We start from the raw sequence: 25976 nt of genomic DNA on the forward strand, positions 1-25976 counted from the left end.
ATAATTTGTATATATTATGGAATCATATAACTTCAAAAATTTTGGTTCAATATTATATTTTATCTGTGTCAATTTTAATTACCACAAAACTAGTTAAATGTTATTTAACTTCATTTTATTATTACTATAAGGGAATGTTTATCTTCTTTTAGTTTTTTTTTAAATATTAAATAATAAAATTTAATATTACATTTTTGAAAATGTTAACAAATTTCTTTCTTTTCTCGACATATGCATGAGAGTCTTTCTCCTGAAAAGTAACATTTTCAATAGTTAATTTTATAAAAATTAAAAATTAAATTTTCCAAACCAAATTTTTTGTTGTTATAGCTTTTAGTATATTTAATCATTTGTAAGTATCCACACAGCTTGTTAAATGTCAGTTTACAAATATAAAATTAAAAAACTTTAGCATAATCCACACACGAGACAAATTTACCAGGCATGACGTTAAGAATAATACCGCTTTATACTGTAACAGCTATAAGTGTCTGTCAGGTAATTTACAAAAATAATAATCACCTGTAATTAATAGTTTTAAATAGCTGACATAAAATGGTACATGGTACAAGCTTGGTTACACGTGGTACAAGTTTTATAAAATTTTATTTTAAATGGCAGCAAGGACTCCAGGACTTCAGGACTCCAGGTTTAAAAACAATAAGTTCTAAGTCATTATATATCATAAATTTTTTCTTATAACAGATCATTGATCAACCAACATGTTTAGAGCTTCTGGGCACTAGAGACCATAAAAAAATAAAGTTATAAAGCTGGAGTCCTTTTGGGACTCCTCATCACTGATGTTGAGTGTTGAAAGTATTGTTTTTATAAAATCAATCATACAAATTGTTTTACACTTAACATAAAAAAATACATAAAGATTTAAACTTGACATTAAAAATATATACTTTAAATAATAAAATATTAATCTGTACTTATATAATTTAGTGAACTTTATATTATTTTTAATAAAACTTTTTCAACTTTATATAATTAAAAAAAAATAATTTTCTTTTTATAAACAACCAATAAAAGTAAATTGTCACTATTTATAAAAGCATTTTGCTAATACATAAACATTACAAAAAATTAATGTTAGGAAGTTAATTCTTTTAACATGTTGAAAATTTTTTTCTGACATATATGGAAACATAAATTTAAATGTTCTCAAAACATCTAAAAATTTGTGGCTAAGTTGTTGCAACTAAATATTATATGCATTGTCAGGAATAAAGTGCAACCACACCCATTTTCTGACCAAGCTTATATATAATTAAATAGAATTTTTTAATGAAACCACACTCTATAATGGAATTATATAAGCAAAAATAAATTTTTTTTACTAAAAATATGCAAAACTTAAACAAAAGAATCTTTTTTTAAACATAAAGCTAAACTATCAAGTTCTTCTAGTTTTAAAAATTTATTTTTTGATAACTTTCTTTATTTCCTCTGCTTTTAGCGCATAACTATCTGCCTAATTTTTTAAATCATTAGCTGATGCTTGAAGTAATTTCTTTTTTCAAACAATTTCACAAATTTAAACAGAAACATCTTTTTTTTTATACTTACAGTTGACTATTCTATAACTTTTTTTTTGCAATTTTCAACGCAACATAAATCACATTTTTGATAATTTAACAGGTTTTAACATTTTTCTAGTATCTGCAGCATTTTGTTACTTTGATGATCATTTACTATTCTTGAGACAATTAGAGAGTTGTTGCCTAAATTTTCAATTAAACAATCTATTTGTTTCAAATCTGCATTCAATGGCAGCCTGACCATTCTAAAATATAAATACCCAAAAGCAAAATACTGGATTGTATAGGAAAATCAACATGTTAAAATTGCTTTAAGAGATAAGTAGAACAGACAGATAAGTAGACAGTGAATGTAAAAACCATTTTAAAAATATTTTAAAAAGTTATTTAATATTACTCAATTTTTTTTTGTGCTGTCTCAAAACAAAAACTTTAGTTAAAAGAATTTTATAAATTATTTAAAAACAAATAAAAAATGAATTTGGATTAACTTTAAATATTAATTGCAGTGCTTGTCATAAAATACAAAAAATTGTGAAGATTTTTTGTATTGTATTATATATTTTTTGTGATTATTAAATATATTATTAGCAGATATTACAGATATTACAGAATTTTTTTATATTCATTAAATAGAATTTAAATATTCATTTTATGAAGAATTTCTTTTTTTAAGCAATTTTCAATTTGATAAAAATCATAGAGTTAAACTTTACACTAGAGATAAGAAAGCCTTTTAAAGTTTGGTTTGATAAGATCTAACTTTTGTGTTTGGTTTAGCTAAAGTTTTAATTTGGGTTCAGTTCAGTTGGATATAAGCTAAGGGTATAATCATGGTTAGGGCCATCATAAAAAGATCTTAAATGGGAAAGGAGGAGGGGGGGGCATAAAGTACCTATTACTAAAAAAATTAAAAAAGGTCCTTGTTTGCTGACATTTGCTAACTGAAGACTATAGGTCCAAACTTGCAGACTAAAGATCCGAATTTGCCTCCTTCACTAGGGACAACCCTATTCAATGCATTCTATAAATTAAAACCAAGACATTAACAACACTTGAATATCATCAATGCTTAAGAACCATTTGTTTAGTTTGGTTTGTATCTAGCAGTTTCAATGTTCAAATTGAATTTTGTTTGGTCTTAAGTAAAAATATAGTTCCATTCATTTTATTCAAACTTGGTTGGTTTCCCATAATGCACACATCAACTGATAGGACTCAATTACAGAAAACTAAACGTACACAACAAATTAAACCTTTATTTTATACTATTTAAACCATTACTTATTATATTTTATTTTAATTTACCTTTGAATTTTAATTTGTAACATGATGAACTTACCAACAGTTTCACTATTTATTCGTTTTGAATTTTGTATATTCGGTTGAACTTTTTTTTTTCTAAAACTCATTTTTATATCTATGAAAAAAAAACAAAAAAATAGGGTATATTAATATTTACTAATCTAAACTATGAAATTTTGGAATAACGATTGTATAAAAAATATAATAACATCATTTGCAATTAAGATTTGAAATGGTTTTAATTCATAAGTTGGTTGTATATAAAAAAAAATGAACTTTTATATAAAATGATATAATTCATAAAAGTATGCAAATAAATAAATTTCTATTCATAGCTACTACTTAGTTACCACAACTACTGTAACCACAACTACTGTAACCACAACTACTGTACCTATTATAATTATTAAACTAGTTGTTACTATTATACATACTTATAACTATTACAGTAACTATTATACTATTTGTTTACTAAATTAGCTACTATTATTTTCCTAGCTATTAAATACTACAAATAAAAAAAATTAGGCTACTATACTAATTATTAAGCTACTAAATTAACTCAATAGCTAATATTACTAAATTGTCTTTTGTAGACTAGTAACTAGTTTACTAGTAGACTAGTTACTAGTTTTTCCAAGCTAAGACTGTACTAATTGCTTTGAAAATTTCAATGAAATTAAAAAATTTTAATGAAACAAGTACAGGATATTATAAGCAGTTTTAGAATAAAGATTAACTTGCTTTTAAAAAAGAAATACCTTTAAACTAAATTTAATGAAATTAAATTAAACTTAAAATTCTTGAAATTAAATTGAAATGTGGTAGTGGTAGAGCGCTCCCCTCATAAGCGAGAAGTTCTCAGTTAAATCCCTACCACGGCCCTGGTAGTCCAGCGCTTAACTTGTTTCTCTGCGCAAAGACCTTGTTCATCAAGGTTTGTGTTTTGGAGTTATAAAGTTGAGAGAGGGTTGTAACCATAACTAAAAAATAACCTCCTTGACTGTAATGGCCTTGAGAAGGTGAATTTAAAAAAATTAAAATAAACAAAAGCAATTATTAAAATTTAGTAAAAAATGTAGCAGATTAGATTTTTTCCTAGATTCTAAAGTAAGGCACACAGATGTCATAAGTCCAAAGTTAAGACAATTTATTAAATTGTCTTAACTTTGTCTTAACTTAAATTATTTAGAAAACTAGCATTTTTAAAATCAGGAAGAGTTTTCAAAATCAGAATAAACCTGATAAAATTAGGACATCTAGGCAGCATGTTAATTGTTGAATAAACTATATAATAATCAAAATATATTTAAAGCTTTACTTTATCACATGCATTATATCTGTTGAAACATTTACTTTGTGAAAAATAAGATTTTTTAATTTCACTACTTTTTATAAAAAAATAGTGAGTAGTCAAATTCAATTAAGTAATTTAGTTTAATTTAATTTAGTTAATTTAATTCAACTAAGTAATTTAGTAGCTTAAGTCTATTGTATGCACATGTTATGAGAAATTTTTTAATGACATCTGATTATAGTAAATTAATCATAGAATAAATATTTAAAGCTAAAACCTTTTCAAATTTTCAAAATAAAAAAGATATCTGGTTTTAGAGAGTTTTATGCTAAATTTAGAAAAAAGCAAATATATTCTTTTTACTAAGTCTTCTGATTCAAACACCCTCCCTGAAAACTTACTGAACTGCTTATTGACAAAACTTAACTTTTTATATATCTTTTATTTCCGTCTTCCCAAGGCCACGAAGACCACTAAAGCAAAAGGAGGCTATTTTATTTGTGGTTACAACACTTTATTAACTTCAAAACACTAACCTTGATGAACAAGGTCACTGCGGGGAGCAACAAGTTTAACTTAAAAGAGAACCAATCAATTTTTAATGTATAATTTTTAATGAAACTGTTAGCTGGAGTAATCATATCAAAAATTAAAAAAGAAAATATCTAAAATTATTGGAATTATGTATAAATCTAAGCATCTTCTGAATACAATTTGTTTAATATATTTATTGCACTTTAATTCACAGCTGGATCAATTACTGTAACATAATCTGGGCAAGTACTTATCCAAAAAAGTTAAACTTAATTTACAAAAGCAAAAACATGCATGTCGCCTAATATTAAACGCAAACAGATCATAGTATGGTCAGTTTAATAATATTATACAAGCTGACTTCTCAATTTCTTACTGAGGGCCACGATTGTGGAACTCGATTTTAACAAGAAACATAATGACAATAACTTCCATCCTACGTTTTAAACTTGCAATAAAACAACACATATTCGATTTTGATTATAAACAATTGCTAACTTATTCTTAAAACTTTTATTTAACCTTGTTATTTAATATCTTATATATTGACGCAATGTTTTAATTTTTTGTTTTTTCGATTTTTCAAAAATCAATTTTTCAAAAATTTATGTTGTTATGTTGTAAACATTGTAAAGCTTATTTCAAATAATTAAATAAAAAAAATTATTAAAAAATAAAATAAATGAGAGGGATGAAATACTCTTTATTAAAATTGGGACAAATGGTAGGACTGAAGATTGGTGCAGCCGATACACTGCATGTGTGTAAATTTTAAAATTGTAAATTGTAAATAAAAAACAAAACATTTAGCTTTAAAAAAAGTATTATTATTTTAACTAAAACCCTATTTTTAAGCTTAAGCTCTATTACCTAGGATTGCTGCTAACTTTTTAATCCCTAGTCAATACAACAGAGTCTTGCATCTTATCTTGCATTGGTGGATTCAGGGCCGTGCCATTGGTGGATTCAGGGCATTTGGCCGGCTGAGTGTTAATATGTATGGCCGCCCTTCGAGGTAACAAATACCAAAGAAAAAAAAATCAAATTTAATTTTTGATTTATATATACAAAATTACATGTAACATTAACATTTACATATTGAAATGAAAGGAAAAATTAACCGACGCGATTTTATGGAAGCAAAATGTTCAATCGCTTCTTGAATATTTAACGAATCACCAATGTCACTTTCCGTTGCAATAATTGAAACATTACTGAGACGTTCTTGTGTCATGGATATTTTTAGGTAATTTTTAATTATTTTCAGTTTTGAGAAACTTCGCTCTCCTGAAGCAACGGAAACTAAAATGGTCAGAAAAAGTATTATATTTGGAAAAGAAGTCTCCAAGTTGTATTTATATAAAAAATTTAGGAGTTCTTCGGGCTGCTTTTTGTCTTTTATGATTATTTTTAAAGAAATTATTTCTTCATACAATTCTGCGCCATTGATATCACAGGATTCACCATCTTTAAATTTATTATGAAGTCGAAACAACATTTTTTTATTTCTTCATCGTCCATACCAATAAATTCGTAGAGAAATCCAAAACATTGTTTGAAATTTGACAAAGTTTCAAAATGGGTGGTAAGAGATGAAATAGCTGTATCTATTATTAAATAATAAAAATTAATTTGAAAATTTTCTTTTGAAGTAAATTGAATATCTTCTTCTCCTTCATAGCTAAATTAATTTCGGTGACGTCGGCGATGTACACAAATTTCAGCTGGAAAATCCGATTCTGTTTCAACTGCTTTACAAATTTCATTGGAAATATTCAAATAATTTTTGAAACATTTATCATTTCAAATGCTTTTAAAAAACTTCAAAACTTCCATAATTGATTCAGCATATGAACTAATATTCCAAGAAACTTTCTGCATCATTTTTCTAATGACATCTACCTTTTTCAAGATTTCGTTTCTTATTATTATTGAACAAATAAACTTATAAGATTTAATTTTCATTGCCAAACATTCAGCCACATTTCAAAATGTTGGCGTTGAAAATTCTTCAGCTATTTCTATAAGGCTATCGTAAATTTCACTTAATTCATGTCAAAGTAGTCTAATCCCTTCAGTTCTTGCTTCCCACCGAGTTTCACGAACCTGTTTCAATGTTAAAGGTTTTTAATTTTTCTTTAAAACTTGCCATCTAAATGGTGAACCACTGAAGAAATTATACATTGCTGATACAGTACTAAAAAAATCCACCGTTGGAAACGAAAATTTAGTTGCATCATTAATCATCAAACTTAATGTATGCGCGTTGCATGGCATAAACAAAACTCGTAAATAATTGTCTAAAATTCATTTTTGCAATCCAATATGTTTTCCGGACATATTAGACCCATTGTTGTGTTTAGTTCAAGTTAGTATTTAATTTTTGAATTGAGAAATCATAAAAATATTCTCCAGTACTTTTTTCAGCTTGATAAAAACCAATGAAGTTTTCTCTTACTTCAATTTTATTATTTTTAATATGTACATATCTTAAAATCATTGTAATTTGTTCGACATGTCCAGCATCCGGCGAACAGTCTAAAATGACTGAAAAATATTTTGCTTTTTTTATTGATGTTAATATATATTTTCGAATTTGATTTACAAGGATAGTGATTAATTCATTCTGAAAGCGATTTCCCAGGTAATGTTGCATGTGGTTCTTTAAAGCGATTGATTTTTGTACGTGTTTTATGTGATGCGCCATTATATCATCAAATTTTTCTATCATTGTAATTGCCAAATTTTTTTTTCGTACAATTTGCAGAAAGAACCTCTAAAAGCTAAACACTGTCCTGCTATAAATTGTACCGCAGATATCATGCATCATAATACCGTTGCATATTATTATCAATTGTAGTTTTTCTTTTTAAATTTAATTCCAATTCTTTCCAACGAATGCAGTTTTCAATGTGCATCGATTTTTTTTCGATTAAAGTATCCACCATTTTATTGGTGAGCGTTAAAAGCCAGCAAGTTGGATCATTTAGTTCCAGACACATAGCAGAATATGCTTCATCAATTTTAGTGATATCGTCGATATTTGCAACTGCAATATTGTCATTAGCATTTGTATTTTCGGGAAAAAAATCACTACTTGGATTTAAGCATTTCCCGTGATATCGTCGATATTTGTAAATTTGTTATCTCCTATTTTATCGTAACTAATAATATTGTCATTTGTATTTTCTGCTAAGAATTCATTTTCATTTTTATCAGAAGAAATTTCACTACTTAAGTTTGTTTGGCCAGTACAAGCATTTTCCATCTCTGATGGTTTTGCTTTTCCCAAATATTTTGTTAGTGAACCAAAGATTTTTTTTAGCTTCATTTTGTTTTTCTTCTCGCCTTCTTTTATACTATGCTCTGGACAATCTTTTCGTTTTTCTTTCAGACGTTCTAAAGATTTTGACTAAAATGTTTAAAAATATTAATACAGTACAATATCTCTAATTCGAATTTCCTTAATTTGAAAACCGATTCAATGCAAAGTCGCCGTGAAACGCTTTTAAAAAACTCTTACGCTTAACTTTCTATAATTCGAATCTCTATAATTCGAAAACCTCCACATTTCGAATGGTTTTTTTAGTCCCATCAGTAAGGTTCTCTCTGTAAATCGAAATTTTTTAACTTTTGACGTGTTAAGGTGGTAGACCACTAATAAACAAAAATCTTTCAAAAATTACATTTTAGAAACTATTTTTATATAAGTTGATTAAAATTTACATTTTAATGACAATTTTTTTTTTTTTTTTGAATATTAAATGGCTTGAGAAATTTGGTCCCGAAAACCCCAAAATAGGGTTATTTCGTTGCAGTGAATTTCTCAAAAACAATGTATGGCATCAACTTGATGTTTTTTTAAGGCTTGCTTTTAATATAATGAAAAAGATCCTGTACCAAAACAAAAGAAAAACATTAAACAGTTTTTTTTTAAATAAAAAAAACACTTCGAAAACAAAAAAGGGGCATTTTTGACCATATTTGGACTTTAATATCTTTTTATCGAGTTATCATAATGCAATAAAAGTGGTAGGGGACATTCATAATAACTAAAGGAGCAACTCCTGCAAATTTTATGGAAATCGGTTAAGAGAATCAAGAGATAATTACCGCAAAGTCGTGAATTTTAACGAACTGAGAAAAACACATTTAAACAAAAAAAAAAACATTAAACACTTCAAATAAAAATAGAAAAACACAAAAAAAAACCTATTGAAAATTATTATCTTGTTATAAACGTGTTGTGGAGTAAAACTAACGTAAAATTAAAAAAAAATAAGTTTAAAAAAAGTGATAATATTAATAAACAATACTATTATTAAAGTAGTATTTCAGTTAGAAAAAAAAAGTTTTTCTTTTGATTTGCGATTATAAAAATTATAAACTTAATTAAATATTTGTTTATAGTAAATAAATAAAAAGTTTATTGTAAATAAATAAAAAGACTAAAATTCGCCTGCACCGTAACATAAACTCTCTTCTTCCTCATCTTTGTCCCTTACGAATACTTCGTAACTGCTTTCGCCCGCTTTTTACCTTTTTATTACATTTTTTTCCATATTTCTAACTCTTTTCAAATCAGACGATGCCAAAAAACTTGAAGAATAATGCCCTGGTTTTAAATAAAGTTTTTCAAAAACTCTATTGATACCATTAAGTCGATCATTAAAATTAATGATTGCAGAACAGCAACCTAAATATAATACATCAATTCCAACAAAAACATCTTTTGGACAACGTTTCCAAACCAAAGCATTTAAAGACTCGTTTTATAGTTTTACTAGGATAAAACTTTTGCTCCCATTGGCAAGATGCACATGAAAAAAATATACAGTGTGATAAACCTTTTTTAAGTTTAGCATCATGGTTAAAATTAACATTTGCAGAACATTTTGGACAGCAGTCTATGGCAGTAATTATTTCTTCTAAAATGTTAGTGTTCATAAAAATATAGCAGTCATTGGACTGATCATCATTAGCAGAAAAATTACTTTTATTTATAAAATCATTATTTACAATATCGACGGAAGATTTACTACTGCAACAGGATGACAATATCTTTATTTTTTTGCAGAGCTACATTTGAATTGTAATTCTTCTAAATTAGATAGATTTTCTTCAGCTACAACGTTTGATGATTTATGTTGGTTTCCTCTGAAGAGTCTACGTTTCTTGTTATACCTTATTTTATTTCTTTTATCTTTATTTCCCATTATTTTAGTTACTATTTAACCAAAGTATAGAAGACAGAAAATTAGCCTAAGAAAATTGTGGTCGTTGTAAAGTAATTAGACATTTACTGAAGAAATCCGCTGAAAACCATGTAACACACTGCACCAAAAGCATTTAATAATAAATAAAAAGTAGTTTTAGAGTAACGGTCACCACAAATGAAGTTTTTTTGTATTAACTTTTATGGTATTTTGTGAGATAACTTCCTTTTTAGCTACATAGCAACGGTATAAACAATCTGTTGCTAGGAACTAATTTATGAAAATGCCAAAAGCGCATTATTAAAGACTGATTTTTAATAGGGTTAACTTTATTTTTATCTAAAACAAATATGAAATTTGTAATCTACGATAATTATATTACTTAAAAACTTTAAAATTGAAAAAATGATTTTTCCGATTTTTAATAGTGGTCTACCACCTTAAAAGCTCATAAAACCGTCAAAAAAAATTTTCAAATTTTGAATGTGAGTTTTTGAAAAAAGAATAAGTGTAAATTATTTTATACTGTTTACAAAAAATCATGGCATCAAAGAGACATAAAGAAAACAATATGAGGCGAAAATAAAAAAACTCTAATAGAATTAAAGAAAGGAAAAACAAATAAAGAGGTTTCGATTATTTTTGATATTCCATCAAACACTCTTTCAACCTAGAAAAAGAATAAAGATAAAATCTTTGACGCTTTTTTTCAAAGAAGTTTGATTAAACGGCTGAAAGTATTACCTAATAAATAAAGCTGTACTTAAAGGAAGGATGGCTAATTTAAGGATGACTAATTTAAGAAACAGCAAACTAATTTGGAGATAATTTGACAAATGCTCTTAAAGATATAAATCGTGTCTTTGACATAAATTTACTAGCTCATAAAAGACAATCTACAATTACTGACTTTTTTCAAATTTAAAAGTTTAAAACACATAATATATATTGCTTTTAGGCCTAAGAATTACTATTTGTTTGTTTGATTTCTATTCGTTACTTAGAAAAAAATATTTCATTTTTCTTGCGCAAACTCAACTTAGTTGGAAAAAAACTTGAAATGAAAAACTAAAATAACATAAGTATCTCAATCATGACACATGTGCAACAAATATCCCCTCGTTTTTTAATATTTTCAGAATTTTTAACTTTTTTAAAAATCTTTTCGTTTGTTAAAGTGTATAATATTGTTAGATATGTTTGTTTATAACTTTTATAAAACTTCATAACTAATTTGTATTTAAAAAAATCTAAAAAAGAAATCACAGGTGGTTGGACTCGAAACCACGGCTTTTATGCTCAGAAGCTTGGCGCGCTAACCACCCGACCATGCTGGCTCGTTAGTCATTGAAATTTTAAAACTATATAAAAATTATTTTTAACGGAAATAAATGCTGTCGATCAAAAATTAAGAAGAGGTTGACGCAATCTAGTTTTTAAGTTGAAGTCAAACTGTAAAACTTGATATATGTTTAAGTTTGTTTTAACATTACATAATATGAAGTTTACGTACGCACGAGTTTCACGTTCGCTCATGTTTTCTTAAAAAGCAAAGCTGCGACTCTTTCTCGCCAATACGTCGGTTGCAATGGATGCCAAGGGTTTTGTGTCAAACACGCTCCAATTAGTAAGTAATTCACTTATTTTATTAATTTTTTGGTTTATTTTTGATTAAATATTAATAAAATGTATATCAAAAATTATTGTTTTTACTAAAACATAAAGAATTTAAAAAATAAATATCTTTAGTTATTAGTACTTACATTTTAATGATGCAAACTACACACACTAAGTATACAGAAAAGACCATGTGGAGTAAAATTAAAGAAATGGTATAGTATTAGCATCGAGTTTACAAATATAAATTCATTGGTATTAGTGTGTGTAACACATTCGCTGCAATTGGCTTTCATAGATAGACGTCGGCGCCGCGCCATGCCGGCAGCATTCTTAGTGACATGTGCACAAAACAAAATAAATAGTTTAATTAACGTAATTACGTTAATTAAACTGTTTATTTTCTTCACGTAAAGAAAAAAATTAATACGAGCAAGAAAGTGGTGATACTGGTATTATACATAACGCTTAAAAAAACATTCCTGTATATGAAGTAAATACAACAAAGTTTAAAATAATATGAATTTTTATTTCGCAGTTTTATACTGGAGTGGAGTAAATGGAGTAAATGTAATGTATTCTTATGTGGAGTAAATGTAATGTATTCTTATAGTTTTTTGGCCGCCGTTTAATTCAGCCGCCTGCGTGCGGTGCACGCAACGAACGTGGGTCAGGTACGCCAGTGGACTTTTTAGACCAAAGCTTAACCAAGGTGAAATTAAAGTCTTTGAGTTGAATTTTTTTTTGTTACTTTGAGGAAGTATTTTTTATAAAATTATAAAAAAATCGATAAACTGTTTATACATTAAATTGTTATCATTTAAGGATTCTAAATCTGACCAGTCAATATTCACTAACTAGTTTTTAAAGTAAACCTGACTGTCAGAAAAACCAAAGAAATATGCCGCCTCGAAATGATTTATTTTAATTTTATTTGAAGTATTTATCAGAGCCGATGCAGTTTGAGGTATTCAAACTTCAAATTTCTTTGAATTTGACGAGGGAGGCAGTGAAATAAATATCGGAAAACGATCTGATATTTATATTTAATACTCTTTTCTGTTGTATATATACTATAATTTTATTTAATAATGTTGCTGAATTTCGTGTAATTTGCATTGGCCTATTTAATAAGTCGCTCGACGTCAAACGAAAACAGTCGCCAGCTAATTAGCTGTATAAGAGATAAAAAGATTATATCACATATAGAAGCGGTTATAAATGAGTTCAGAAAGATTGTTTCACGTAAAGAAGAGGTTATAAAAGAATTTAAAAAGCACGAATTTAAGAATTTAAGAATCACGCGAAGAAGTGGGTATATAAGAGCCATGTAAAAGAATTGATAATAAAAGTGCCTGAAATCTGTTGTGCTGAAAATTGACATAAAAGATAGTTATGTTAAGTTCTATTTTAAACACTTCTTTTCTTTTTTCGAACTATTTAAATTGATTTCTAGACAACTTTTTTGCTTAAAATAACTGCCAAACTATTTATAGGAAGGTATAGATGACATTTTACGTAAATTATGTCGCTTATTTTTTATTATTGCTAAATTATGACACGCTTATAAACATATATGCATTATAAACATACAAGTTACCCATTCAACATTTAAAATATTTTACTAAAAAAGTTACTTACAAATTAACAAAAATTTATCATTTGCTAAAGCTTAATTAGGTACTCAGAAAAATTTTTTTTCTCGGGTTCTTGCATTTCAAACGGTTTTAAGATTACAATCACGTGGCAACCGCGACTTAATCTGTATGAGGAATCAGAATATATAACTGTAAAAATATTGTGTTTTTTTATTATTGTCATAATTTAGAGCGTTAAAATCTCTTGAAAAAAAAAGATCATTACAAATGATCTTTTTTTTTCAAAAATAAAATTTTGAAGATGATTTAAAAATATCTCAGTTGATGTCTGTGGCGGTTTATAACAGTATAATATTAAGGTATTTTTAGAGCCGTTGTTAATGATATCAATAGAAACAAATTCTTGTCGTAATCACGTATGCATAAATATTTTCGTAATTTATACCTCAAACTATTTTGGATGTAAACTATAACACCAATTTTTCGATTTTTTCTGCTGACGCACTCCATAGTATTTAATTGAAAACGCATGTTTTCGCTAAATTAACCATGTTTCGTTTAAACAAATAATATTTAAAATGAAATTGATTTCCTCCAAGAATATTGTAGAGTTTTCCAAACTTTTCTTATTATATTATTATCATCTTAGATGAAGAAGAAACAGGCTCTCATTAAGGCTCAACTTCTTTATAATATTTTTTTAATTTTACTTGGAAACATATAAGGTGTTTCCAAATTCTTTATTAAAAGTTATCCACAAAAGTTTTCTAAGGGTCATATTCAGGTGGGCATTGGACGTCCGAAGACATACAACGAACGTCGAGTGGACATCTAATGGACGTCTGTTAGACGTTTTAGGATGTCCGATCGTGTTTTGATTAATTATTTTAAATACCTTATCTGAAATGTTTTTAAAAAGACTTTCATATTAAAACGTTTTCGAATTCATTATACAGGTTGTTTTTTTTATAGCAATATATAATCATAAACATACTGTAATATCACCTGGGCAAGTACCAATCATACTCATATAAAGCTTTATTGTAAACAAAAACACGCATGCCAAATTATATTTGGAGCAAATAGAGCAGAACCCTGTGAGCCTTTATTGTGTTTACTTTAAATATTAATAAAATAAACTTACATGAAGTTTTAGTTTTTATGTATAGAACTAAGCTAGGAATATCGTCAAAAATATTTGAATCCTATTTTAGTGAAATCTGCTGTGAATACAGCACAAGATTCTCAGTCAACAACTTTGCTGTCTCAAGATTTAGTTTAAAATTGAGTTCATACTCAATTAAGTGGGCCATATTTATGGAATTCATTTTTAGATATTACAAATAAAAAGAAAACCACTTTTGATCGATTTAAAAATCGATCAAGAGTAGTTTTAAAAGTGGTATAAAAGTATTCGATATATATGTATATACATTTACATATATATCCAATGTATAAGTATTTAAGAATGCCTAAGATATATATAGTACTACCGTTAATATATCCATATCAATAGCAAATTAACAGATTTAAAAACAAACAGGAAAACATCAAGTTGAAATACTTTTTTTGTAATTCGTTTAAGTTGTTGTTCCAAGGGAGTTAAAATATTATGGAAAATTAATTCGTTTTGCCGATAGGGGTTAATTTATTTCAAGGGAAGTTAATCTATTTTGAAATATATTAATTCCCCGGGTAATTTTTTACGCTACGAAAGTTAATTTATTATGGGGGTTAATTTATTTCACGACACCGGAACTTTGCCGAGAAGTCTTTGCCCGTTTCCATAGATCCTTTTTATCGCTTATAGATAAATCTAAAAGTAAAACCCAGATAAATTTAGATTTTTTTTCATAGCACCCAAACTTGTACCATTTTTTGCTTGCGATATTTTCTATTTTAAATTTGATTACTTTTGTAGTTTTATCGAAAACAACCATGTTGATGGCTGCATGTTACGATATGTAGCTATCAAATAGATAGAGTTATTGTTATATTATAGTTTGCTACGTAAATATAATAATAAAATTAATAATAATAATAATAAAAAAATAAGAAGAGAAAGAAAAAAAAGAAGAAGAAAATAAAAGCGGTAACTAAAAAGTGGTGTTTATACACACTACTTTTAGCAAACGATAACGAAACGAAAACGATATTGACAATCTATCTATATATCTATCGACAACCTATCTATATATCTATCAACAACCTATCTACGTATCTATCAACAACCTATCTATATATCTATCAACAACCTATAGATTTACAGTTATGTTTAGCAGTATATTAAGCGACGGTATGTAGCTACCAATATACTGTTTTAAAATTGCTTGCCCGCGATATGTAAATTAGGGGTGTTCAAAAAAAGTAAATTTGAATTTTAAAAAACCAAACCCTCTAGATTTGAAGCATAAATATTTAAAATAATTCCAAAGATTTTAGGCACCATTGAAACATTCTTTCCTGGTCCTAAAAGAACATACTTTCGAAACAAAAAAGTCCTCGAAATGGCTTATTTTAAGGGTTTTGAGGGCCAGACTAACATTAATCATTTACTTAATTTTTATTTCTAGAACATAAATAAATATCTAAATTTTCAATTAAAATGGTATGATTTTTTTTCTCCTCTAAAAATAATATAATTTACATTTTTAAATGGCTGAAATTTAGTTGTTACGCGAAACGGCGTTTTCGTTTAGATTCAAAGTAAGATTTGCAAATGTTTTTAGTCAGAATCAGATATAAATTACTCATTTTATGCATGTTTAACATTACTAATATTTTAACTTAAGTTATCAATACAATTTATTTAACAAAAAAAATTTAAATATTTAACAAGATTTTCTAGAAGTTTTAACTTTTTTTCCTTTAATATATCTAGCATATAATGTATTTGTTTTCTATAATTTATATAGCATATTATTTATTTGTTTTCTATAATTTATCTAGCATATTATGTATTTTGTTTCTTTGTTAAAGAGAAAAGACTATAAGAGTGTTTTATTGCTTAGGAGGTGGAGTTTCTGGAGGAGCTCTTCTGGAGATTCTGAAAGCATAACAAACTTTGTGCGCAGAAAGCAGTCTGTTCAGTTTTTTATCAATCGTTTGTGACAATCAAGATATTGCTGCATCATATGGACAGCTCTCTCCGAATAGTCATTGATGTCTTAAAGGTTACCTTTTACTTTAAACAAAGATTGACCATGCCAGTACAGCAGTGAAAATAAAATTGAGCAGCCGTGGCGCAGTGGTTAGTGTTCTGGCTCAGAACCCAGAGGTCCGAGGTTCGACGCCGGCTCTAGCTCAATAAGCGACCTTAGTAAGGAAGGAGGCGTGAACTTCCAGTTAAATGCTCTTCCGCAGTGCTCCGTGATAAGACCGTAAGGACTTCTGGGAGCACCTAAATAACCTTAAAAAAAAATAAATAAAAAAAAATAAAAGCCACTGTTTTATCCTTTCTTCTGTTAAACCGCTAAAGTTAAACATAAGGTAAAAAAACACATCTACTAAATAAGCTAAGCCTGTCAATCTTTTTCAGTATTGCCATTTTTCTATAACTCTTTGCTGATGTCATACTTTACCTTAATTTTATCTTTAAAATGTTTATATGTATATAATGTATATAAATATATATAGATACATTCACTAAAAGAGAGAGATGAAGACGTCTTATCTAAATTATTTCAATATAAAATAATTTTGTTTAGAGATTCAACTTTCAATATTTTACAATAATCTTACCTGCAATTTAAAAAGGTTAATTTAATTATATGCCTACTTCGACATATAACGAATAACTAAATTGTATGTTTACTTTTTTAATTGTATGTTTTTTTTTTTTTTGGCGAAGGTTAAGAAACCATTGTAAAAATCCAAACAATCAACTTTAAATTTAGTATTTGTAATGCTTATTAATGCAACATTGCACTGCCTAATATATAATATATGTTAAGGTATTATATTATGTATTTTTATGTAATAAATAACATAAATAACATGTTATAGCTTAATATAACTATAATTATAGCTTATTAATATGGTCTTTTAGAAAAACTTATATTATGATAAAATTGTAGTGTTAACAATAATAGATATGCCCTAAAATAAATATTTATTAAAAATATTTATGTTAGTCTTGTCCTTAAGACTCTTAAAACAGGCCGTTTTTAGTCATTTTCAGGACCTTTTTTATTTCTTGAGGGTAAGGAAAGAGTGGATTCAATGGTACTTAAATACTTTGGGAGTTAGATTAAGATATTTGCTTCATATCTAGAGGGTTTGGCTTTTTAAATTATTTTTTTTTTTCCAGATTACCCTTAATGTAAAACCTAATGTAAAAGCATATCGCTACAGCAATAGGTAGTGCAATCGCTACAGCAATAGATAGTGGTTATAGAATTGTCGTTATTTAAAAGCTAGTAACAAAGCTAAGTTATGTGGCTATTAATATATGGTCGCTAGCTTAAAAGTAACGATATGTAGCCATCAATTAGTTTAAGATTTGTCGGCGCGGATGCAGGTGCAGATGCCACATTTTTTAAAGTTTGGTATAGCTAACTTCCAGACATGGAGCAAACTTCAAATATTTACAATATTTACCATGTCTGGAAGTCAGCTATCACAAGCTTCATAAAAATACTGCATCAGCCCCGGGTTCGTAGTAGTTAGTTACATACATACAAAATGTAGCTATCAATATATAAAAATAATATCGCTAGCTAAAATTCTGCGATATGTAGCCATTAACGGGAAACAGATTTGTTGTTATGTTGTAGCTAGCTATAATGCTACAATATGCAACTAACGATTTATTGTAGTAATATCGAGATAGCTACAAAAATGCGGTACCTTAATAAAATCACAATGTTACAAGTTCAATTATTATCATAAATATATTAGATAAAATAATAAAAATAGCGTGAGAAAAAAAATTTGCTAGTTGCTAGCTAATCGCTAGCTCATTTCCAACCGAATTCTGCAGATTAATTACTTTAGTTGTTTCATTACAATGTAAACCTGCCGTAAAAAGTATTAAAAAGTTGTTTATCTTGAGAACTACTGTTCAGGTTTGGTCAAGATAATTTATTCATTAAGTTTTTGAACCAAACAGAATTAAATAAACAAATATTTATCGTTAAAATAGTTTGAAAAATGTACTGAGTAAACATGAAATTACTCGTTTGTTAGATTATAATTCTAAATATCAACTTGAGAAAAATTAAAACTCTTTTTTACAATCGTCATTTTAATAATCACATTATGTTTAAATCAAAATTATGTTAAACTTTAACATTGAGTTCATCTATTAGGTTGTTAACTTCTTCTTGCTGTATTACTAACTCACGTTTTGTATGTCGTCGTACTAAATTCTCAAACTCTTCTTCGCACAACTCTTGCTTATTTTCTTCATATTGTTTTTCTGCGCATGTTTTATTTTTACATTGTTCATTTATGCATAATTTATCTAAAGATTTTTCATATATACATTGATTATTTGTGTCTAACGTGTTTAGTTTTAGTTTCACATTCTCAATGTTTAATTTACAATCTGTCTCTCTAAAGTTATTCTCAACTAAAATACTCTCTCGTTGACTTTCAGATTTGTCTTTCTTATCTTCTGTACTATCGTGTTCAATGTCGTATTTGCTGTTAGTGTCGTGTTTACTGCTTGTGTCGTTTTTACTGCTTGTGTCGTGTTTACTGTTAGTGTCGTTTTCACTGTTAATATCGTGTTTGATGTTAGTGTCATGTTCACTGTTTGTGTCGTGTTCACTGTTAGTTTCGTTTTCACTGTTAGTGTCGTTTTCTCTGTTAGTGTCATCTTTACTGTCGAGTTTACTGTCGAGTTTACTGTCGAGTTTACTGTCGAATTTACTGTCGAGTTTACTGTCGAGTTTACTGTCGAGTTTACAGTCAGTTTTTATTATTTTTTGTTGACTTTTATTGCGCTTTTTGATTGTTTCAGCTGATAAATTTATTTTACTATTTGTTGTCTTTTGTTTTTTATTTTTATCATTACTAATGTGGTCATTGTCGGCTTCATTACCTTCACTATCGGCTTCATTACCTTCACTATCGGCTTCATTAGACGGTTTAGGATTGTTTATAACTGTGTTATAACTTTTAATATTGTATTTTATAATCTTTTCAGCACTGTTTCTCCTAAGATTATTGTTTAAATTTTTATTTGTCAGACCAATACATTTTTTATTTTTTTCGTAGCTGATATTATTAATGTCTTTGGTTAAATCTTTAGAACTATTATTAGTTTTAAAATTATTTAGTTCTTGTATTTTTATTTTGTTTGGTGTTCTTTTTATATCTGTTTTTTTTGCATTAGTTCTTTTTGAATCAATTATTTTTTGGCTTGAACATTTTGCCTCAACTTCTTTAATATAAAAATCATTTTTATTAATTACGCTTTTCACGTAGACATTGAGATGCTCTTTCTTTTGTTTTTCTCTTAGCATTTCTTCATTTTTTCTTTTCTCAAGTTCTCTGTCAAGCTCGCCTGCTATAATAAGTTTTTCAAAAAAGTCTCTCCATGGTTCTTTTCTTTCGAAGCTATCACCATGATATCGACGATTTTCTATAATATAACAAGCAAAATCCATATAAAATAAATTTATGCGTGTGATATAAAAAGTAATAATGTTTATTTCTTACCATCAAGTTCAACTGTTGAAACTTTTTGTCTACTATAACTACTTTGTAAACCATTTGAGATTCTTGACAAGTTTTTTTGGGATAACATTTCTTTCAAACCAAAAAATAAAAAACTAGAAGTATTCCACAGTAATAAAAAAAAGTTTTTAAAATGAAAAGATACAAAGTACAACTTAATTATTTAACAATAGGAATTCTTTATTACGAAGGAAAAAAAAAGTGAATAATAGAGATTATGTTTCAACATTTATAAATTATGCTAATGTAATATTTACTGATGAAGTATATTGAAATTTTTAAATAAAGTGTAAAAATAAAGTTAAACATGCACAAACGTGAGATATAATTATAACTCTTTGTTCGAATATAGTCGCATATCAAGAAACACTTTTTTCTGCTTTTATATATATATATATATATATATATATATATATATATATATATATATTATATATATATATATATATATATATATATATATATATATATATATATATATATATATATATATATATTAATTTCTTATTAGCTAACTTTCGTTTTGACACATGTGAAGTTTTTTCAATTTGAAAGCATTTAAATGATGGCTGGTCTCTCAATTTTTCATTTTATCAAGAAGTGGCTATACTTCCTAATGTTAATCTTCACAATTTTAAAAACAAGTTCAAAAATATTTTAAGAATACTGGTTTATTCTTTTTTAGAGGTACTAAAAAATCAAGAACTTGTTTTAGTCTGCTTAGTAAACTGCTTTGATAAGACATAAATATATATATAAAAGTTTTTTTGTCTTGTAATTTCATGGGGCACATTTGGATACGCGTCTCTAGACAATCTTATCAGCAAATTAAATGATTAGAAATTAAAAAATTAAGCAAAGTTTAAATATGGTTAAAAATTATATTTAAGAAGTTTGAACAATCTTCAAATTCGGGACCATCTTAACTCTGATTTGGTTTTGGCAAGGGGGTATGGCTCCTTTTTGCAGGAATTAAAGGTATGTATATGAAATTAGATTGATAGGTATTTTTGTTGTTCTTATTTCTATTACTTTAATTTTGTTAAATCTTCTAATTTTTATTTTCCGACTTATTATATTTCCTAAACTGCCCTAATGTTGTCCAAAACTGCCCATTTTTTTAATATTTTTGGACGATATGTAGCTTTGTTTTAAAAAAAAAGCAACTATAATTATTATAAATATCTTTTTCAACAAAAATTACAACTTTATACCAAACAGTACAAAAGTCTTTTTCAAAAGCGTCCTTTTATGCCCCCTACTCCCCAACACTACCACACATCATTAAAAAAGTACTTGAATTATAAAAATTACAAACTTTACTAATAACTCTTCTTTATATGATAAATTACTGCTCATCTGATTATAGAAAAATTATTGATTATTAATTTTCTTGGTTGAAATTGAAGGGAGAGAAGTGTTTTTAGAAATTTTCCCTTTAAAGGAGAAAAAAGTTAATTTTCCTAATTCTGAAATTTCGTAAAATCTAGAAAGTGATGGACTTGACATGATGATGTGTAAAGCTCAAGATTATAATAATGCTGCCATAATGTCAGGTTGTTCAGGCCGTTCTAAAAAGAAAGAATAAGAAATTTGCTTAACTTTCGCTTAACAGTGCGGTCAACATTCTTTTGCTGAAAATGAGTAACATTTTTCAAAACTCTTGAAAGAATGTATTCCTTCTTTTCTAATATTTGGGATATTTTAATTGCAAATTCAGTCAAAAAATCAACAACACGCTAGAGTGTAAATCTGAACACTCTATCGTGCTATTGATAGGAGCACTCGGTGCATGCTAATGTTAAACCGGTAAAAAACAAGTTTGATGAATATGTAACGGCAATCAAATCTCTATTTGATCCTCTTTAAAATGTGGACTCAAAGGTACGCACAAGCAGGGGCGGATCCAGCATTTTTTGGTCTTTGAGATATGAGATGGAGCAAACTTCAAACATTCGTATGTATATACTCATGTCGAATAAGAATGTTTTGCAAAATAATTGATTGATGCCTGGAAACAAAATAGCCCTTTTAAATTGAGGTTTTTTTTTTGTATGATCATACTTTGTATGGGCATACTTTTTGAACGCTAAAACTATGAAACTTAAAACACAAAAAATATTTAATCTACTTATTGCTCTAACCTTTATTGATTGTTTTCATTCACAGCAATCAAGGAAGTATTTGTTTAAATTAAGAGTCTTCCATCAGCAAGCAAAAAAGATTTGCTGGTGGTTCCAAAATTAATCACTTTCTAAAAAGAATTATCTGAAGTTGAGCTTTTAAATAAATATGAAGGCTGAGACACATAAAGACACGAAATATTGATACTCACCATGTCAAAGTCTGGTCACTACCTGATGTTCTGAAGTTCATAGCTGAATGGGACTTCATTTTGTCTCTCCCAATATTTTCAAATACACTAAATTTTTTTTTTTCTTATGTACTTTAATAACCTTCTGAATTGTTTTACAAATACTTTATAAATGATTATTTATAGTACAGGAACACTTGCCTAAGGCGATTTGTCTAAAGGGGTGAAACCAAGAGTATACAGCCGTGGGTGATGCCAATTCCAATGGCACCACTGGCAGGGTTTTAGTATCTACTATTTTGTTGATATATAAACCAATGAAAAATAGACAATATATACATCATTAGAAATGTTATAAAAGAGGTTTTTAAAAAAATAATTTCTTCAAAAAGTTGGTACTACATTTTTTATACATTGAAAGTAAAAAATTCATTACAGAAATCGTAAATTTCAACTTCGATGGAGGATTAACATATTGTTTCAATTCTATTTTCTTTTTTTTGATATTTTGATAATGTCTACAGCTACCATGAAAAGTGTGGCTGTGATCATCGTCGATCTTGAGTGCTGAATATTTTTTAAAAGTTGACGATTTTTCAAATAAATATACTAATCTTAGACTTAATTTTTTATTCATTAAAAAAAAAAAATACTTTTAGACATAAAAAAAGTAAATTTGTTTTTGTGATGTTCTTGAAAGAAAAAATTTATTTTTTATTTTAATTTCAAGCATTTATGGTTTTAACGTTCCTCAAACACTCTATTTCAGTACAATATTATTCCCTTAATTAATAAACCTACTCGCGTAACTCTTCAAACCAAATCTCTCATTGATAATATTTTTACTAACAACTTTACAACATGCAACATTCAAAGTGGAATCATAAAAAGCATTATAAACGACCACTTTCCAATCATTTTCATTTCAAAGGAAAAAAGAGAAAAGTACTGAGAGAAGTAAAAAGGCAGATTAATCAATTTAATATTGAGGCGTTTAGAAGTTATTTACTCAAATTAAACTGGAAACAACTCAATAATTGCAAAGATGCTAATATAGCTTATGATTTTTTTTACAATGAGTTCATTAATGCTTACAATAAAGCGTTTCCGTTGAAGGAAATAAAAATTAAGCTTAAAAGCCTGCAAAGTGCCTGGATTACAAAAGGGCTTATTAAATCTTCAAAGAAAAAACAAAGACTATATAAAAAATTCTTAAAAAATAAAACTTATCAAAACGAAAAAAATATAAAATTTTCATAAACCTGTTTTTGTGGTGAAAACCTGAAAAGAAAAGATGAAAAAAATTATTTCTCAAAATCACTACAAAATAATATTGGTAATAACAAAAAAACTTGGAATATAATAAAGGAAATGATAGGAAAAAATAAACAAGATCATGGTAATACTTTACCAAAATATGTATACACTGAAGATGACAGGGACAGTAATTAATGAGGGAAAAGTTATTGCAGAGAGTTTTAATAATTTTTTTATAAAAGTCGGTAAAAACCTAGCAAATAAAATAACTCCCGGAAGTTAAAACTTTAAATCATATATGAAAAAAGAAGACTGTGTGATGGATGAGCTTGAAGTATCTCCTGATGAACTTTAGTTTGCTTTTAATATGTTAAAACCAAATAAAAGCTCAGGTCTTGATAACATTTGCACTAGGGTTGTTTAAGAAGTTTTTAATACTATTGAAAATCCCTTACTAATTAGTTTTTAATCTTTCATTTAATAATGGAATTTTTCCTGACCTTTTAAAACTAGCAAGAATAGTTCCAATTTTTAAATTGGAACTATTCTTGCTAGTTTTAAATTATCTAATTATAGACCTATCTCAATACTTCAATGTTTTTCTAAAATTCTAGAGAGAATAATGCATAATAGGCTATACAATTATTTTATAAAACATAAATTGCTTAATAATAATCAGTACGGATTTAGAAAAGGGCACTCGACACAACATGCAGTAATTAAATTAGTTAATGAAATTTTAAACGGATTTGAAAACAACCAATATACTCTTGGGATTTTTATTGACCTCTCAAAGGCCTTCAATAATGTGGACCATAATATCCTTCTTTACAAACTTAGAAATTATGGAGTCAAAAATAATAACTATAAATGGTTTTTTTCCTACCTTAATAATCGCAAACAATGTGTATCTTATGACAAAATCTGTATTAAACTAGCAAATATTTATTACAGAGTTCCACAGGGATCTATTCTAGGGCCTTTATTATTCATTATCTATGTAAACAATATTTACTTATCTTCTAGTGTATTAAACTTCAATCTTTTTGCTGACGACACTCAGGTTTTTTATACCCACTCAAACGAGTCAATCTTTATCTCTATGAATCGTGAGCTTGACAACCTTAATGAATGGTTGAGAGTCAACAAACTATCACTGAACCAAAACTAAAAGCAAACATATTCTTTTTTCTAAATCCTCCAAATCTGAAACTTTGCCCCTAAAACTTCCAAATATTTAAATAGAAAAAACTAACTTACAACGGACATTCTGCATTAAATTCTTAGGCGTTTTACTTGACGAACAAATAAGTTGGAAAGACCACATTAATTTAATAGAAAATAAAATTTCAAAGAGTATTAGAATTATGTATAAGACAAGATATAGGGGAGACCGGGGCTAGTTGGCTCGGTTTTTACTCTATGAGCTCTGTTGCCCTAACAGTACATTTTTAAAAAAATATTAAAGTGTAGTCTTAAAGAGTATGGATTAGGGTAACTTATAAAATCTGCATTCATTTACAAAAAAAAATTCTTTGGGCCTTTCCGGGCCCTCAAAAAAAAAAAAAAATTTTGCGCCAACTTACCCCACCACGGGGTAAGTTTCATGCGCCAACTTACCCCACCACGGGGTAAGTTTCATGCGCCAACTTACCCCACCACGGGGTAAGTTGGCGCAAACTATAAAAATGATTATTAATGCACCATTAAGTGCAAAATTGATAGAACTTTTTTTACTATTAATTTTTGCAACAATTTTATCCCAAAATTTAATATTACTTTTATTTGGTACCAAATATTTGTCCGTATAAAAGCCAAACAGTAGCCCACTTTTTATCTGTGAAAAAAACTAAAAAAAATTTTTTTTTTAATTTTTTTGTAAGCATAACTTTTTTCAATATTATTAAAAATAAGATAAAAAAATAATAATAATTTTATAAAAATATTTATTTTTTTCCATAGTAAATGCTATGAGTCAACTTACCCCGTGAAAAATTTGTCAACTTACCCCGAAAGCTTTTTTTTTAATAAACAATCTATAGATCCTGAAAAACGGCAGCTTTGAAAAAAAAGTCTGACTGGATATAGTAAACCAATTGTGACTGGAGCTTTTACAATAATTTTTTTTTCATACGACTAACTATTTTCTTTGTAAAGTAAAAAGGAAGCGATGTTCTAAAAGTTACGTTTTTATCCAAAAAACGCATAAACCTCAATATCTCCCATGCGCATGCGCGAATCCTGACAATACTACAGTGAATGATGAAATGGTCAATAAGGAAGTTTCTGAGTAATTTTTGTCATTTTCTGATGAAAGGCTCTAAAGATAAACGCAGTTCGTCAACTTACCCCTGCGGCCAACTAGCCCCGGTCTCACCTATGTTGGGAAAAAACTGCTTAAAACTTATCTACTTTTCATTTATCAATAGCTGTATCAGTTATTGTAATATTGCGTGGGCTAGCACTTACCCATCAAAATTAACGCGTATCTTAAATAAAAACAAAAGCAAGCCGCCTTATATTAAATGCTAATAAATACACCTGTGCCAATCCACTGCTTAGAAAGCTTGGAGTGCTTAATGTTTATCAATTAAATATTTACAGTAT

General features: G+C 27.5%; 2 protein-coding genes across 4 annotated transcripts in view; both read right to left on the bottom strand.

The window, feature by feature from the left end:
• Window positions 1-5899, bottom strand: part of LOC101241459 (uncharacterized) — a 29234-nt gene extending 23335 nt beyond the window's left edge. For 2 of the 3 annotated variants that reach the window (XR_010640119.1, XM_065803670.1), the window contains exons 1-2: window positions 5554-5899; window positions 2890-2967 (exon numbers count right to left, since the gene is read on the bottom strand). Coding sequence is in view for 1 of the 3 variants with exons in the window: in XM_065803670.1 (XP_065659742.1) it covers window positions 2890-2959 (70 nt within the window). In the remaining 2 variants the exon portion in view is untranslated. The remainder of the gene's footprint in view (window positions 1-2889; window positions 2968-5553) is intronic. The other variant, XM_065803671.1, reaches the window with a different exon arrangement.
• Window positions 5900-17911: 12012 nt separating this feature from the next.
• LOC124817764 (putative uncharacterized protein DDB_G0267716) lies at window positions 17912-19913 on the bottom strand. Its single transcript, XM_065803672.1, has 2 exons — window positions 19781-19913; window positions 17912-19703 (listed from the first exon to the last, which is right to left on the bottom strand). Exons 1-2 carry the CDS (start codon window positions 19866-19868, stop codon window positions 18394-18396), a joined length of 1398 nt encoding a protein of 465 aa, XP_065659744.1. The 5' UTR covers window positions 19869-19913; the 3' UTR covers window positions 17912-18393.
• Between the last annotated feature and the right edge of the window lie 6063 nt (window positions 19914-25976).

This window comes from Hydra vulgaris, chromosome 08 (assembly GCF_038396675.1).
Source record: "Hydra vulgaris chromosome 08, alternate assembly HydraT2T_AEP".
NCBI lineage: Eukaryota > Metazoa > Cnidaria > Hydrozoa > Anthoathecata > Hydridae > Hydra > Hydra vulgaris.

Excerpts from the sequence above, each read along its gene's own strand:
- LOC124817764 (XM_065803672.1), bottom strand. The coding sequence starts at position 19,868 with ATGTTATCCCAAAAAAACTTGTCAAGAATCTCAAATGGTTTACAAAGT. Across the intron at positions 19,704-19,780 it reads TTCAACAGTTGAACTTGATG|AAAATCGTCGATATCATGGT; the intron begins GTAAGAAATAAA and ends GTTATATTATAG.